This window comes from Musa acuminata, chromosome BXJ3-9 (genome assembly GCF_036884655.1).
Source record: "Musa acuminata AAA Group cultivar baxijiao chromosome BXJ3-9, Cavendish_Baxijiao_AAA, whole genome shotgun sequence".
NCBI lineage: Eukaryota > Viridiplantae > Streptophyta > Magnoliopsida > Zingiberales > Musaceae > Musa > Musa acuminata.
Genome location: NC_088357.1, coordinates 43,160,798 through 43,177,500, shown reverse-complemented (window position 1 = coordinate 43,177,500; position 16,703 = coordinate 43,160,798). Strand labels below are relative to the sequence as shown.

The 16,703-nt window shown below is 39.3% G+C and overlaps 2 protein-coding genes across 5 annotated transcripts in view; both read left to right on the top strand.

The window, feature by feature from the left end:
* The window catches only part of LOC135649635 (WAT1-related protein At4g19185-like), a 6,442-nt gene extending 2,381 nt beyond the window's left edge, over positions 1 to 4,061 (top strand). Inside the window, exons 3-7 of the mRNA XM_065168211.1 lie at positions 1 to 27; positions 117 to 402; positions 856 to 1,011; positions 3,100 to 3,251; positions 3,683 to 4,061. The exon at positions 1 to 27 is cut by the window's left edge and continues 90 nt beyond it. Coding sequence (XP_065024283.1) covers positions 1 to 27; positions 117 to 402; positions 856 to 1,011; positions 3,100 to 3,251; positions 3,683 to 3,857 — 796 coding nt within the window. The 3' untranslated portion in view covers positions 3,858 to 4,061. The remainder of the gene's footprint in view (positions 28 to 116; positions 403 to 855; positions 1,012 to 3,099; positions 3,252 to 3,682) is intronic.
* A 23-nt stretch (positions 4,062 to 4,084) lies between these two features.
* LOC135649634 (glucan endo-1,3-beta-glucosidase 6-like) lies at positions 4,085 to 7,765 on the top strand. 4 transcript variants are annotated; one of them, XM_065168207.1, is made up of 5 exons: positions 4,085 to 4,225; positions 4,325 to 5,400; positions 5,557 to 5,684; positions 6,056 to 6,423; positions 6,502 to 7,765. In XM_065168207.1, exons 2-5 carry the CDS (start codon positions 5,352 to 5,354, stop codon positions 7,634 to 7,636), a joined length of 1,680 nt encoding a protein of 559 aa, XP_065024279.1. In that variant the 5' UTR covers positions 4,085 to 4,225; positions 4,325 to 5,351; the 3' UTR covers positions 7,637 to 7,765. The 4 variants fall into 4 exon arrangements, with proteins under 4 accessions (XP_065024279.1, XP_065024280.1, XP_065024282.1 ...); XM_065168208.1 differs by lacking the exon at positions 5,557 to 5,684; XM_065168210.1 differs by lacking the exons at positions 4,085 to 4,225; positions 4,325 to 5,400 and having other exon boundaries at positions 5,588 to 5,684; positions 6,002 to 6,423.
* Positions 7,766 to 16,703: the final 8,938 nt, after the last annotated feature.

Genomic DNA, 16,703 nt, shown 5'->3' with positions numbered 1-16,703 from the left:
TACATTCATCTTGTCTGTAGTATTGGGGTAATTTGCTTTTGCTTTTGTTTAATTTTACTTAGTATCTACTTGACCTTATACTTGTCTATATATATTTTGATGTTTAATGGTTACAGCATTGAGACAATAGACTTGGGTGCAAGTGAAGGTCGCATGAAGGTTGTAGGGACACTTGTCTGTGTCTCTGGTGCAATACTAATGGTTCTTTACCAAGGTCCAGCTATAGTTGGATCCATTGTTTATGATATGTCTTATCATAATGCAGTAGGCATGAAGCCTCAGCCTGAACCAATTGGGTGGTTAACATCTGGTCCTCTTGGATTTGGGCTTGAGAAGTGGCACATCGGTGTCCTGTGCTTGATAGGGAACTGCTTCTGCATGGCTGCTTATTTTGTTTTACAGGTACTTGAAGAATCTTATCAATCCTCACACTGGAATCCAGACACTAGGTTTCAGCATTTGTCATTAATAAGATGGGCAGTAAAGGAATTATAATGAACATACACAAGAGGCATCAATTTTTTCCTTAATGATTCATGAAAGTATTTCAAAAGATGCAAGGTTCAAGTTTTATGATTATGTTTTTTTCTTGAACTGAATAGCTCCTTGCTGATTTTAACTACTTTTCTTCACCTCTTTTAAATTTGCAAAAGAAGAAAATTCGAAGATGATCTAACTGAATTATACAGAAACTTGGAACACATAAGTGATATAAAACTGCAACTACTTGAGTTCAGCTTATTGGTTATTTGGCAGTCTTCTGTAGCAATGATAGTGATTTGTTTTCCCTTGCATCTTACAATTTATGTTTTTTTACATGTGGTGTTTTTTTGTTTGCTTTGTTATCTCTTTCAGGCTCCAGTGTTGAGAAAATATCCTGCCAGTTTGTCTTTGACAGCGTACTCTTACTTCTTTGGGGCTTTATTGATGGTATTGGCTGGGATATTTAATACCAGTGATTATACAGAATGGATGTTGACCCCACCGGAGATAATTGCTGTCTTATATGCTGTAAGCCACACTTTCTGATTTTGTCTGTGTAAAAGCTTTCCAATCTTGGCTTATCAAGTATTTCTTGCTTGCTCTGATTTTCAGCAATTGCTCATTTCATGCACCTACAACTGACTCGTTATGTTCTTGATGCGTCAACCTTTTCCACAAGTATACCTTTAAAGATTTTATATTCCTGGTAGAAATCAATTTAGTTCCATGGTGAGGCCAATTGAAGCTTAGATAATTTAATTATAAAATTTTGGTTGAAATGTTTTTCCTGTTTCCATTTGATATATTATTTCCAGACTCTTAAAGTTCGAAGAGAAGCCCAAGAAAAGGTATGACGGGAGACGAGGAGCGAAGAAGAGAGTAGGCATTCTAGCAATTTTCTTTATCCCTCGTTTAGCAGCATCATGTGTTGGTATGACGGGAAAATTTGAAATTCCAGTCATATTGACACAGTCTGCCGATCAGCTGAAACCTGGTGTAGACTGACACTGGCAATCCTGATAAGGACAATTTAGCAATCTCTCCAAATTATTTAGGTGCTCGTAAGTCCCATTTCTAATCTAGTGCTGTTGTATAGCCTATTACATTATTCAGCTTTTCTAGCATTAAAACCTGGCAATTATATATCATGTTCTTCCATTAAGATCAGTGATTTAAAAAGGCGCAGCGCTCGCCTAGGCGCTCGGGCGAGGCGAGACGAGGCCAGAGCGCCTCGCTTCACTTCCAGGCGACGCGCTTCAACGAGGCCTGAGCCCAAGCGCTGGGCGCTTCGGGCGAGCGCCTGGGTTAAACCTGGCGACCGAACCAGGATTTTAGGCCTGGTTCGGTCTTGGTGCTTTAGTTGGTTTAATCGAACCAACTATAACCGATATCAGCTGTCGTTGCCCAACCCTAACCCTGCTCATTGTCGCTGCCGCTCTTGCTCCCGTTGCTCGCCGTTGTCGTTGCTCGCTACCGTTACCGCTGTCGCCGCTCGTCGCTCCTGCTGCCGCTGTCGCTGCTCGCCGCTCCCGCTGCCGCTTTCTCTTTTCTCAGTCAGCACCTCCTTACACTCCTCGTCCTTCTTCTCCTTCTGTATACTGTTAACAGTATACTAATAATAGTATTTGTATTTATTAGATTAATAATATATTATTTTGATTTTGTATCTTAGATTTTCTTAATTTAATAGCATATTTTTATTTAAAATTTTAAATAATTATATTTATTAATTATATTATATATTTTTCTATTTTAGAACCTCGTTTCGCTCGGGCGAGCGCCTAGCACCTCGGGCGTTTTTGGACCTGCCTTTTGGCGCCTAGCACTTTTTAAATCACTGATTAAGATCATATCATCTTTTTGAAAATTGTTTATTTGAACATGCATAATCCTTTCCTCCAAACATGTTTAGACAACTTGAGGAAATCGAACCTGCAAAGGTATAATCACCAACTAAAATATTTGTTGGTGAACAAGTGTATTTAACATTGTCAACATTAGTTTTCAGTTCAGTTCCATCTCTGAAGGCATCTGCTAATCGTGCTTTCTTGGTTTGAATTTTGTAATATATTTTTGTAGGATTAGATTGGCTCACAACATTTAAGACCCTTGAATTTCGACTTTCATATTCCTAGTAGGGGTTTGATTCATGTCCTTGAGATTGATCTCTTCCAGGCCAGTAATTTTTTTCGTTCATGTACTCTTTTTCATGCAATAAAGGTCCAGCACTCTGTCTTCCCGTTCAAAGAGAATTTAGTAGTCAGCTTACCCCGTCTTCATGGTCACATTTTGAGGAATAGTAAAAGTAGAAAGATGACACATGACGTTTGTATTTACCAGGTCTTTCTTCTAAGTGAAAGTAAATTGCCTGTTGTCTCTTCTCGTCTTCATGAAAACAATTGCACACTGATCTTTGTTTTTTACCAGTTCATGTCTCGTAGGTCAGTTTGTTGCTTGATCTTGTTATGTTTTATGTGGCACTTTGAACAAGCAACCACAATGTTCATGACTGAACCATTTTCTAATGGTGTTTGCTGCCAGTTATATCCAAAGCATTCAAACTATATTTTCCATACAACTTGTTAATAAAGCAAATTAACTCACTTTTTTTTTCAGGGAATTGTTGCATCTGCTATCAACTATGGGATAATGACATGGTCCAATAAAATTCTAGGACCTTCAATGATATCCCTATACAATCCTCTTCAGCCGGCATCATCCACTTTATTGTCAATGATTTTCCTTGGAAGCGCCATTTATCTTGGAAGGTTCTGTTCCAGTCTATATTCCTAACATAATGTCTTGCTTTCTTTTACTCTATCATCTTCTCAGCTTTGTTAATGTGCATTTGTTCAAAATTTTGTTCACTCAAAAGTATCATTTTTTGGTTGTTTAGTATGGTTGCTTGTGATTTCTGCATCAACTACAACATCATTGCCTTCTTGATGCATCCATGCTAAAATATATATGGACCTTTTATATGGAAATTTGATATATTAGTTATTATCATTTGTGCTAAGTAGCATAAAGTGGTTGCTCAAGGTATGCCCGTGGAGGATTTTATTTGGAAATAAAGTTGGAGAGTCCACCTTTTTATATATTGTTTTCAATATATGATGATAAATCACCCATGCTGAAATTATATTTCGGACTTTTAACAAAATCTCATATGTCACATGTTGTCATTTGTGCCGTACAGCATCGTCGGGGGGATTTTGATCATTATTGGCTTATACTTGGTCACTTGGGCTCGCTATAAGGAGACGGAATCAGAGTCTGGGTTCATTTGTGGGCATCATGACTCTGCATCTCTTGAAGATATATCGCTTATGAAGAAACAGGATGCTTCTTCGAGCTCCTCTGCGATTCCCTAGGCTAAGTGTTGCCTCATGCACTGTGATAAGTTTTCCCTTTTAGTTTACTGTGTTGTTTTTTTCCAGGTTATTAAGATAGAAAAAAATCTAGATGCAAGAGTTTTATATATATATATAATATATGCTCGAGGCAAAAGAAATTGTGGCTACTGTTCTTTTATTGTTTACATTTCCATGAGAAAGAAATACAAATTATCATCATCATCATCAGAGTGTTTATACAAGTGAAGCTGAACCAGATGCTTTGTAATTACAAATTATCTCTTTGGAAGAACATTCAATCACTAAATCCGAAACTTATATTTATGATATTTGCAAGCGGAAGTCAAGGGACAACCGATAGAAGCTGAAGCAAAACCCTCATGATTGTAGGTCCTCTTTCTCTGAACTTTGTTTTGTTTCTTCAAGTTGTTTTATGTAGCCGATAACCCTATATATATTGATGGAATTTTTTGTTTCTGTGATAGGAGCAATAGCAAGGAGTTCACAGTGCCACGAAATTGGTGCCATCTATACTCGCAAAAAATTTCTACTTATTATTTTCATCTGAGAATAATTAAATTTAGTTTCAATAGTGCATAAAATGAACAAAAAATCATATAAAATGGTGTGAATATGTTTATTGAAAATGCTGTGATTCAATCAAGATTGGTGTAAAAAGTGGTGGAGAAACAACCAAAAAAGTTTCATTAACATGATTGTTATATAGCTCAATGGTGATTCGATCTGCCTATAATGTTGTACTAAATATTTAAGTTGCTTATTAGAAACTGATGTGACAGGGATTATAGCTCAGAGCCACTGCTCATGCAGGCTAATTCATGAATGCGTGAAGTAAATTATGAGTAGAATGGTTCCTCTTAATCCTTACCTTTATCTTGCTTTTCTTTTCTAGGGATGGCAATAAATGCATCCACAAGACCATGATATAAAAATTCAAGTATAGTTTTTGCCTTCGTTAAATTATCAGCTAATTTCTTTTTATTCTGAAAAATGTCATTTAATGGTTCACTGCCATGAGCTTCTCTCCTTGCTTGCCTAGATAACATTTAATGCTTCTTAGAGAGTCTCACACACACTATCATCCTTTATGGATTAATGCTGGTTCCGATGGATTAAATATATTTTGGTACGCATTGCTTTTTGCATTATATTTTTCTGTCCATTTCATGTTACCCTTTTTTTGGTTCGATCATGTTAGTATGTCAATTTTAGGTGCAATACTAGTTCTTGTGGCCTGTCATGAGGCACGTATGCATTGGGATCTGATCCTAAACTAGACTTGTTGGGTTTATCACTGAGATGTGACACCATTAAATGCCCTGCGTCATAACATGTTGATATTTCATGCCTCTTTTGGTTTTTGTCAACACAGCTTGATAAGCACAAGGGATCAATCATGCCCTAGGACCATCTTCTTCTTCATTAGCACCACAATCTCTCATCTTTGAGAAGCTTCTTTCCACTTGCTCCCCCTTCCTCTCAAACTGTGAGATGTTGATGCACACACCATACTTGTTGATGTCAGATGCTCTATTTGGAGGTAAACATGATAGTTGAGTTGCCTGAGCTGCAATGGACTAACATGATAGTCAACTTATTTTCTTACAGAAGAAGCTCTTATGATAGTGTTTAAAGGGTGAAATTATTATCCAAATTAAACTTTCCTTTTCTAAATAGTAATCAGAACTGATGACAGATTCCGAGATCGAGAGGATTTTAGATGAAGCTCAGAAGTGTGTGGAGTACATTCAATCCAAGGAATGGAATCCCCTGTTGATACTTCCCAGTAATTTTGATTCCACCACCTCACCTTTGACCTCTCTTGTGAGTGGGGGAGAATTATTATTTATGTTGGCCTATTATTGAGCATATGTATCAGATACTTGAGCTCTTCTCTCACTCCAGAACACGATCCTTAGCTTCTTCTTCTTCCTTAAGCCATTCCTCTCCTCCTGTAGGTGACCCTGCTGCTTTCACGCTTTCCTTTTTTCTGTCCCCTTCTCCGTCTTCATTCATCCCACAGTCGCTCACAGAAAACCTTACAACTTCCAACCACTCTTTTTCTCTAGTCTCCAAAGTTGATCCAGTACAGTTTAATTGCTTCTTTTGCAGCATCATCATGATCCTTGATTGTCATGCAGAGCTCGTCTTTGTTCAGTTATCTGAACACCACTGGTTTGGAATCTTACTCTTAGCTCGGAGCTCGTTGCGGTTCTGAGCGCTGGGCGAAGAAGATGGGGTGTTCGTCGGAGCTTCTCGTGGTGATGTCATGGCTTTGCGTGGTGGGATGCGCGCGTGGGATTGGCGCCAACTGGGGGACGCAGGCGAGCCACCCGCTGCCGCCGAGCACGGTGGTGCAGCTGCTCAAGGACAACGGAATCCAGAAGGCGAAGCTGTTCGACGCCGACGACCGCGTGCTGAGCGCCCTTGCCAACAGTGGGATTCAGGTGATGGTCGGGATCCCCAACGATATGCTCGCCTCCCTCGCCTCCGACCACAAGGCGGCGGAGCGGTGGGTGGCGAAGAACGTCTCGGATTACGTTCATGATGGAGTTGATATCAGGTCGATCATGACATGATCCAAAGCTCTTCCTTGGTTAGCTTTCGTTGACGGTATCTTCCTCTCGGCTTCATGCATCAGGTTTGTTGCAGTCGGCAACGAGCCGTTCTTGGAGACCTACAACGGGAGCTTTCTGCAGACTACGTATCCGGCGCTGCAGAACATCCAAGCGGCTCTCGACGCGGTTGGGCTGAGCAACCAGGTCAAGACCACCGTCCCCCTCAATGCCGACGTCTACCGATCGGTGACCGGCAAGCCCTCCGATGGTGACTTCCGCTCCAACATACATGACCTCATGCTGTCCATCGTCAAGTTCCTCAGCGACAATGGCGCTCCCTTCACCGCCAACATCTACCCCTTCATCAGCCTCTACGAGGACCCCAACTTCCCCGTGGACTACGCCTTCTTCGACGGCTACTCCTCCCCCATCGTCGACGGCTCGTTCACCTACACTAACGTGTTCGACGCCAACCATGACACCCTCGTGGCGGCGCTGCAGAGGAACGGCTTCGGGAACGTCTCCATCATCGTGGGCGAGATCGGGTGGCCGACGGACGGGAACATGAACGCGAACCAGCAGCTCGCGCAGCGATTCAACCAGGGCTTCATGAACCATGTCTCGAGTGGCAACGGCACGCCGCTGAGACCCGGGCCGATCGACGCGTACCTCTTCAGCTTGGTCGACGAGGACGAGAAGAGCATCCAGCCGGGGAACTTCGAGAGGCACTGGGGCGTGTTCGCCTACGACGGCAGCCCAAAGTACGAGCTCGATCTCCGCATCACAACAGAAGCGGCGGCGGCGGCGAATTCCAGTTCACTCGTCGGGGCGAAGAACATCAAGTACTTGGAGAGGAAGTGGTGCGTGCTGAAGCCTTCGGTGAGCCTCGACGACGCCGAGATCGCGCCGAGCGTCAGCTACGCTTGCGAGAACGCAGACTGCTCCAGCCTCGGATACAAGACGGCGTGCAGCGATCTGGATGCGCAGGGAAACATCTCGTATGCGTTCAACAGCTACTACCAGAAGAACGACCAGGACAACAGGGCCTGCGGGTTCTCGGGCTTGGCGACCGTCACCGAGAAGGATCCATCGACCTCTACCTGCAAATTCGACATCATGATCGATGCTGAGGCTGCAGAATCCTGGAAAGCCCGAACACTCACACAGCTCAATTTGCTTTGGTGTATTGTTCTTCCGGTTATAGTGACGTTTGTGTGAGATGTGTATTGCTGTGATGGCTTTTCTTGTATTGTACCCGTGATTGTGATCTTGTGACAGAAGGTTTGATTTGAGTTACGAACAAACTTTCTTTTTTGCGTAATTAAATGCTAGAACATGTTGGTTTGATCTCTCTGCAAGGACTGGTGATCATGCCATGATCAATGCTGAACAGAACGACAGCAAGACTGTATGTATTTAGGAAGTTCTTCAATGCCTACTTCTTCATTCCACAGGAAATGGTCGTCAGTGCAGAGAACTTATAACTGACAGAAGAAGCATATCTATCCTAGGATTAGGTCAGGCATGGAGCAGAACAAGAAAGATGATAATACAGAGTTCATGTAGCCATAAACTTCTTCCTGGGACGCAAGTAGTCTCCCCAGCGATACCTCCGAAGTCTCTGCATGGGTTTGTGGTTGTAGATCAGAGGTTGAGATGGTTCTTTCAGAAATGCAAATGCTGTGGCTATCACAAGCAACATTAGTAGAGGTGAAGTGATGGCGCAGGTTCTCATATTTAGCTCATAATAGGGTCTGAATCCATGATTAAGGCAACTGATCAGCTTTTGTAGGATGGGACATTACAGTTTGATCTCAGAAGAGAAGCTTTTGTGCAGCACTGTGTTGTGTCATGTTTGGAGGATAACCTTCATTGAAGACAGTCACAGATTCTTAGTGCATAAGATGCTTTCTCTCTGATAATTAATTAACAATGAACTTATACCATGTTTCTTAGTGCATAAGATTCTTGTCATTTTCCTACAGTTGAAGCTGTGGTAGATGCAAATCATAATGACAATCATACAATTGAAGCATGACATGGTGACACTTCACCTCACTGAAACATTTTTAGGTGGTCTTAGAAAGACCTTCAAGAGCTGCAAGACAGAGATAAGAACCAGGGGAAAAGAGTTAATAGCAGAGCAGAGTTTCTTAGAGAGAAGAGAGATTTTTTTCTTTTAATATTGTTCTTATTGAGGGCAGTACAGAAGTTCTTGAGTGCTAACAATTAAGAAAATTTATCTTTTAATTGGTATCTTTTTTTCTCATGGAGATAGTATTTTATACTCATTTTTGCAATCAAGACTTCCAAATTTTACTCAGATCAACTTTATGTAAAGTATAGTTTGGACTTTGGAATGCATTTGTCAACCAAGAGGAAAAAAACCAATTATGTGGGAGCCTTCTTAGAGTTAATATACATATAGGACCTTTATTGGGAACATTCATGAGGATATGAAAGTTGAATAATCAACCTAGTATTCCTAATACTTTTCATTAGGAATACTTTCATTTGAATTGTTTTCATACCCATTTTCCTTGACTTTATTCCTAATATTTTTCAGAAAAACCCATTTTCATTAAGGATCTTTATTTCTAATACTTCTTGATTTAATACATATTAAAACATAATTTGATTGTTTGGCATAGAGGTTATGTAGAGTAAGTCTCACACACTTGATATTGGGAGATAAGTATGTTGGGTAAGGAATTCTATAAAAAAAAATTAGGCGGGGGTGTTTCTGATAAGGTCTCTTCGATGCTTAAATCAATAAGAGATTCAGATAATTCAATCAAGTGTCAAATACGAAAGATGTAGTTTAACAGAGAGGGAGAGCCCCCTTAATAATATACCGAGGGGTCTTCTATAATGTGATATTTGATCATTAGGTTAAGGTCGTGAATAATACCTAAAACGGTTATGCACTTCATCCGATCACATATTCTATCATATAGCACGAAATCCGAGAAACATGAGATAATGATCGACTATCAATTTTCATAGGGTTGAGTCATCTAACATTAAGGTGTCACTCACATAGTTATGAGGTGTTGGCCTGTTTGATGTCAATCATGTGATACTAAGGTGTTTGGAATATGGCGTTTGAAACATGGCGTTCAGATGTCGATAGTCCTTACTCATCATTCCCATCTCACTTGCCTTCTATTGTGCCTTAACAAGTACAATGGAATTTCGCATGATAAGACTTTTTTGCTTAACTATTGACCTAAAAAAAATAGTTCAACAATCTTATTATCAAAAGAAGCGCTTTGGACTATTTCACCCACGCTGTCACTAAAAGGGATACCACTGACTATTTCGAACATGTCATCGAATAGTGTACTTTGGACTATTTCAATTGTGATTCGTCGAAGAGAGCACTTGCTAGTCATAGGTGCCCTACAATCCAATCACGTGAGTGATAACACGTGTGACATAATATATATTCTTTTTACTTTTTATATCTTGGCATTTTATCACTTTATATTGCTTGTTGCATATATGCATATATATTATGATGTTAATGGATCTGTGCAATAGAAATTAGATTGTGATAAGATCATGATAATGAGACTAATTCACCTTTAAACACAAACCCTAAATAATCCTGGTCATACGTTACTCAAAAGGGATATCGAGATAACCGGACAAACTAGTATACTGTGTATACTTATCCATATGATATAGGCAACTAGCCTCATAGCTGCTCGTGTGGAGACACTATGGCTACAGTGCAAATCCTCATTAAAAAATGAGTTTACTAATTGATCCACTCATGGAATGTTGGATGGTTAATGATACTTCATTGTCAGACAACGATTCTATTATCCCCGTGGTGTACTTGGTCCTTAGACTTGAGACACCAATGATATCATATATGAGTACTCTACTCTTTGATACCAGACTTATAAGTTTGGAAGTTTCAGATCTAGCATAGTTAGTCATCGGTAGTGGTAGCCAACCTTATGAGAACTATTGAGTGTCGATAGAGGATCGTTCACTCTTGATATTATGAGAGGAATATTACATGTGTTCTTACTCAAATAAATCCCTGGTCAGGGTTATTTAGATTGAGAGAGAAAGAGTTCTCCAGGAGAATCCAATTAGAGTGAGACTCGAGTAGAAACCGTATGGGTCTGACAACACCATACCCAGTGTACAGTCTCTAGGATATTGGATAGATGTGAGATTATAGATATATAGTAACTGAGGATAAATAGGTCCAAAAAATTGGATTCCCCTTATCGTCTAGGGACTACAACGTAGTAGCCTAGTACGTCCGCAGTCGATGAGTCGAGTAAATTATTATGGAGATAATAATTCACTGAACCAGAAGGAGTTCTGACAGACATAAGTCATGACCAGCTTAATATTGGGCCTAGAGGGTTACACATATATGGTAGGCATTATGACGAGTAAAAGTTCGAATATGAGATATCCGTCGGAGCCCCTATCTTATAGGATATCCAATAAGTTCCTGAATTATTGGATCCTATGGATGAGATCTAATAAGTACCAATGAGAGATTATTGGATAGAGATCCACTAATCTAATAGGCTTGAGTAGTTGGATGGATAACCAATACCCAATAAGGCAGGATCCATTAAAGTTAAGTTGATAAGGGGTCTTTATAAATAAGAGGGAACTAAACACCAATAGGCTAGAGGTTTCTTGGTTCCTACCTCCTATTCTCCTCTCCCCTTCTCCTCCTCAAATAGCAGGTGTGGAGTTTTAGGCAGTGATTGGAGGAGCGTTGTTGTAGTTCTGTTGTGTGGATTACCGTTAGAGAGGATGACACTTGACCTCCTTTATCCTCTCCTACAGATCTATAGAGATTTAAGGATGTATGATCTCCCTAGATAAAACATAATCTTTCATATATGTAGTTTTCAATTTTACGAATTTTATGTATAAATCTTCGCACGATGATGAATACATCATTAGGAAATCTAGGGATTTTTATTTTTTGTTCTTCCGCTGTGCATATGATGTCGCCCTAGACTTCCCTACAACACTTTGGGTTATTTCAGCTATGCTCTTTTCAAGGGGAGCACTTTGGATCGTTTTGATCGTTCTATCACTAAAGGGGGCATTTTGCATCATTTTGATCGTATTTTCATCGAAAGAAACACTTTATGTTGTTTGATTGCACTTCTATCGAAGGGAGCATTTTGGGCCGTATGGATTGTATTATTGTTGAATAGAGTGCTTTGGGTTGTTTCGATTATATTATCATTGAAGAGAGCACTTTTGACCATTTTTGGGCTGTATTATTATCGAAAGGAGTGTTTTGGCTTATTCATCCATGCTATCATCAAAGAACACTTTGAGCCATTTCGATCATGCTATAATCGAAAGGAGCAATTTATTATCTTTTTGAATGCACTATCATTGAATGGAGTATTTTGAGCTATTTTCAAGCATGATATCATTGAAGGGAGTACTTTGGGTTATTTCAGTCATGTTATTGTTGAAGTGATCCATTGGATCGATTTGACTGCACTATCATCGAAGGAGCGATTTAGGCCATTTTGATCGCGACGATAGTGATCCTTATTTTTAGACTAAATTTAGTTGCATTATTGCATGATGCTTCTTAGTCAGATTTGATTGTATTGTCTTCATGAGACGTCTTATGGTCGAGTAGAAGGATTTATCTCTACAATTTTAACAAATTCGATCAGGGACGATTCATGGTTGGACTTAGCTGCATCATTGTTAAAAATTATCTCTTCAAGTGGTTTGGCCATTTTGGTGTTGAGAGCTATCTTTTTGAATGGTTTCAACATTGTTTGGTATTCACCTCTTAGGCAATTTGACTATGTTGGTGTTAGTAAACTCCTCTTCAAAGGGTTTAACTATGTTAATGTTGGGAGCTATCTCTTTATGTAATTGGACTATATTAGTGTTGGAGTTATATCATGAGGGGGTTTGACCATATTAATATCGGGAGCCAGAAATCATCTCTATAGGATTTGGTTTATTATTGTTACTCAATTATGTTAACTACCGCTTTATTCCATCAAAGGATAGTAAAATGCTGCTCAACCCCAAATGTAACTCACAGCTTATGACATTATTTCGTTAGGCTTGTTAGATGATGCTAGAAAGAGGTCAATTTTTGTCATTTCAGTCAGCTTTTGAATGGCACCATGTTGCACCAAATCATGAGGCACAAAAGGAAAGGATGGCCACTGGAAGCAACAGAATTGGCCTCTTTTAAGGCAATTAATTGTCAAAGGATCTCATCTTGAGAGTTGCTTCTATTAATGATTTCCACTTCACACTCATGTGTTTCATGCACAAAATAATCTAGCAGAAAGCACCCAGGTGTGTTCAAAGAATCAGATTTATATATACACTCATGGTTAAACTTCTGAATCCAGCTTGATTATTTTCAGAGGCAAAAGCAACATGGTCTTGTCACCTAAAGATGCAGCTGAAGGCATCCATGTCTTGAACTGAGCCATACATTTCTTTCTTGTTTCGTCATTGATTTCTGAAGGAAGGAATGGCTGCTGCTGTCCCCTGTCCCCTTTAATATGAGAGTGGTGCCTGTATTTATTAAAATGTTAATATGTTATAACTCATGGGCTAACTAGCCTACCAACTTTATTTGGTCTAAATCACTGACCAAAATACTTAAGCTGAAGTTGATAGTAGTATACTCATCAGACCCTTATAAGTCAATCTTAATCTTGTCCACTTTCGACGTGGGACTAATCAGGGGTGTTACAATCACCCCTGCTCAAAGGTTTGACGTCCTCGTCAAATCCTAACATAACCTAGATCAGATCCTAGCATAGTGCATGTGAGGCGTAGCCCAGTGGTGGCTCCACGTCGTGACGAGTCCTCTGACTCCGTCTACGGGTAGCCCTTTCCTACTCGAGCCCTCTCACCGGACCCAAATGTTAGGTCGGCTCTCATATAATCAGTCTTACTCTGTATTTTCCAGAAATATAATTGTTCCTCTGATTGCAAAACCAGAGCAAATGAATTGGCAAGGCAAATTCTATGCCTTTTTCGTTTTCTATTTTCTGAATTCTTGGGAAAATGGATCAACTTCCAACTTTTAGTACTGAGGTTGTCAATTCACTAAATAGAATATTACTTAGAGATGCAGCATGGGTTTTGTTGGAGTAAACAGTTTGATCTGTATGTAGTTATACATATATATATATATATATATACATATATATACATATATATATATACATATATATACATATATATATATACATATATATTTTCTGATCTCCCTTGATGAATGGTGATTGCACAAGAGGAAATGATACTGTGGCAATTGGATCTCAAAAATGAAGCCTCCCTTTCAACAGTTTTCCTTTGATTTGGATCCATGCATGATGCATTGCCTAAAAGGAATGGGTGGTCAGAAGATGCAGACAAGTCTCCTCAACATTAAATCACAGTTTTCATGCTTCTGCTGCTGTCAAATTCAAGATGGATCTCCTCCCACTGCTGAGGAACACCACAACTGCTGAAGTTGAGGCCAGATCTGTGGGAACTCAGAACTATGCCCATAGTCTTTCCTTCTTAAAACCACTGCCTGTGATTTTGATGTTAAGAGTCACACATGCTGCACATCTCTCTCTCTCTCTCTCTCTCTCTCTCTCTCTCTCTCTCTCATTTTCAAGTTGACAGAAGATCCTGTAAGCAAGAAAGTCCATTTAGGCTTGTCACATTGTTATGAAATGTGCAGCTTGGAAATGACAAATCAGGTTACTGCTATGCACAGATAAGAAATGTTCCCTTTCATTCAGTACAGAGCTGAATCCAATAGTTTGTAGAAAGAAAAGAAATGAACCTAAAAATCCACATCAAGCTGCAACTGAGATCATTTTGAGCTAACATTATCTTTAGCCAAACCATTGTTCCTCCCTAAAACATCTACTTTGATAATAAGCTTCTATCTCCAGGGTGAAGGTATCGAATATGAACCTTCACTCTTCTTACGGCATCTGCTTTGCAATTAAGAACCTTTTCTGGGATGATGCTATCTCTTTTAGACTTGATTTTGGTGGAATTCACATGAGTTCCACATTTTAGATCTGTGAGAGGCAAACATAAGTTTCAGGGACGACCTAGTCCAGTTAAACAGTGATCTTTACCAAAGAGCAGGTCCTTTTCTTCTGCATCTAATCTACTTGCAGGATCCTGCCAAAATAATTGAACTGAGAGACTGACTGAACAAGAGAAAAGGAAGAAGCTGGGCGCCTAAAAATCTGCAATTGACACCAAAGGACAGAGTGGCTTTTATTGTTTTTGGACATTGAGATAGTGGCATTTCTACTGCCACAGAGATGTTTCCTACCTTCACCTCAAACAAGAATTGTGTAGCTCCTTACCTGGATGCTACTTTTCATTTTGCTTTTAATCTGTAAGTTTAATGCAGAATGGTCCTTGTACCAATTTAGCTCAGGACCACTTACACCTAATAACAATTCCTTTTTAATCTTTTGCAGTGATAGACACCAATATAAATGGTTAATGAAAAGACTAACATTATGACTTTGATTACACCTAACATATTAGTCTCATCATCATGATGTACTAAATCTACTTATTAGAGATTATGGTTTAAAACCTCATTTGATAATTTTTGAAGACATCAATTATTTTGATTGGTAAAAATTTTTTTACCATTATTAACAGTAGTATGATTCTGAGATTAAATTTCATCTTTATCATTTATTTTTTTGAAGGAAAAAAAAAAGGTCAGTTCAGCTACTGGTTTGCATACAAAAAAAACAGATATGATGAACATTTGCCATCATAGCAGACTGTTTACAACAAGCTGTATATTTTGGCTCCTACAATAAATAATGGGTAGCAATCATTACTGTCTCACTAATTTTGGCTGCATTTCCTCCATGATTGAGTATGATCATTGTAGTGGCAATATACAACTGCAGGTCATTTCAAGCCATGCATGGTTCAGCTGCATTAGGGTGGGGCAGGTGACCTTCGAGGAGGAACTTAATGAGAGGCAAACAAAAAGGTTAAAAGGTGCAACAAAAGGATTCACTTTCCCACAAAGTTTGCTGAGGAAAAGCACCAGAATTCCAGGGGGCTCTTGCTCAAAAGCTTCCTTTGCTTCAGTGGCTGTTCTAGTCTGTGTTGTTGTTGTTCATCATCATCATCATCAACAATATCATGACTCTATCTCTATTGCCAAAATGATTCTTCCCTCTTGAACTGTGAGTTCAGTATTAGATTTTTTTTCTCACTCATCTTTTGTACCTCCCTTTCTGAGGGAAAAAGTAAAGTCATGAAGCTCCAAGATACTACCCAGTTCAGTTCTTCACCAAGTACTAATTGAAAAGGCCATTTTGGGATTTCAAGTCAGTGCCAGCAACTTAATATTGTTACTTATATTGAGTCAAATCCAACTGAAGATGGCTGTTGTAAATATTTTACACAAATTTTCTGGTTCTCTTGTTTCTCTTATGTGTTTGAATGGATCAAAATTATTTTCTCATCATGCATTCATGATGGTTAATATTTATTTTCAACCCTGAAGTCCAAGACACTGGGACCAACATCACATGAGTATCATTGTCATTCATCTCCATTCCAGTCACTTTATCTTTGCTAGTATTTTGTTATGTTTTTTGTGCTTATAGAATTATTGTTTACTTGGGTTGAATACAGGGGTTGGGGGCTGCTTGTACTTTCTCAGGTGGTTCATTAAGAGGGTCAGGCTTAAAAACTAAGTATATTTACATATATAAATATACATTAAAAATCAGAAACTTGGTTAAAATATAACACAGTTGGCCAAAAAAGACTCCCATGTTTTCAAGATAGTTCATACTTAGAAATTGTAATTTTTCTTTTGAACCAATTCTTTATCCATATATAGGTAATCATGATGCTCATGACTCAGCACATGCTTGTAGATATAGGTAATCATGTCATATAAACATTGTATTGAGCTCAAAATATTGTTGATATGGTATGCCTTAGCAAAAGGCAATCCTAGAGAGTGAAAGGTGAGAATTCCAAAAACTTTGGCTTGGTTTTTCTGGACAAGTGCCCTGAGATGGATGCAACAGAGCAGTCACTTCATGAAGCTTTGCCACTGTCTGTGTCAGGAATGCATGTGGTTTGGCTGCTACACCCAGGAGGGGGGGGGGAGAGACACATTTTTAACCATGTACTATGCTTTGATTAGATTCAGCAAACCAATGCCACCTCCAACTCTCTCTACCCAGTCACCTTCACACTGTTTCCTGACCTGTCTACAGATCAACACAGTGTA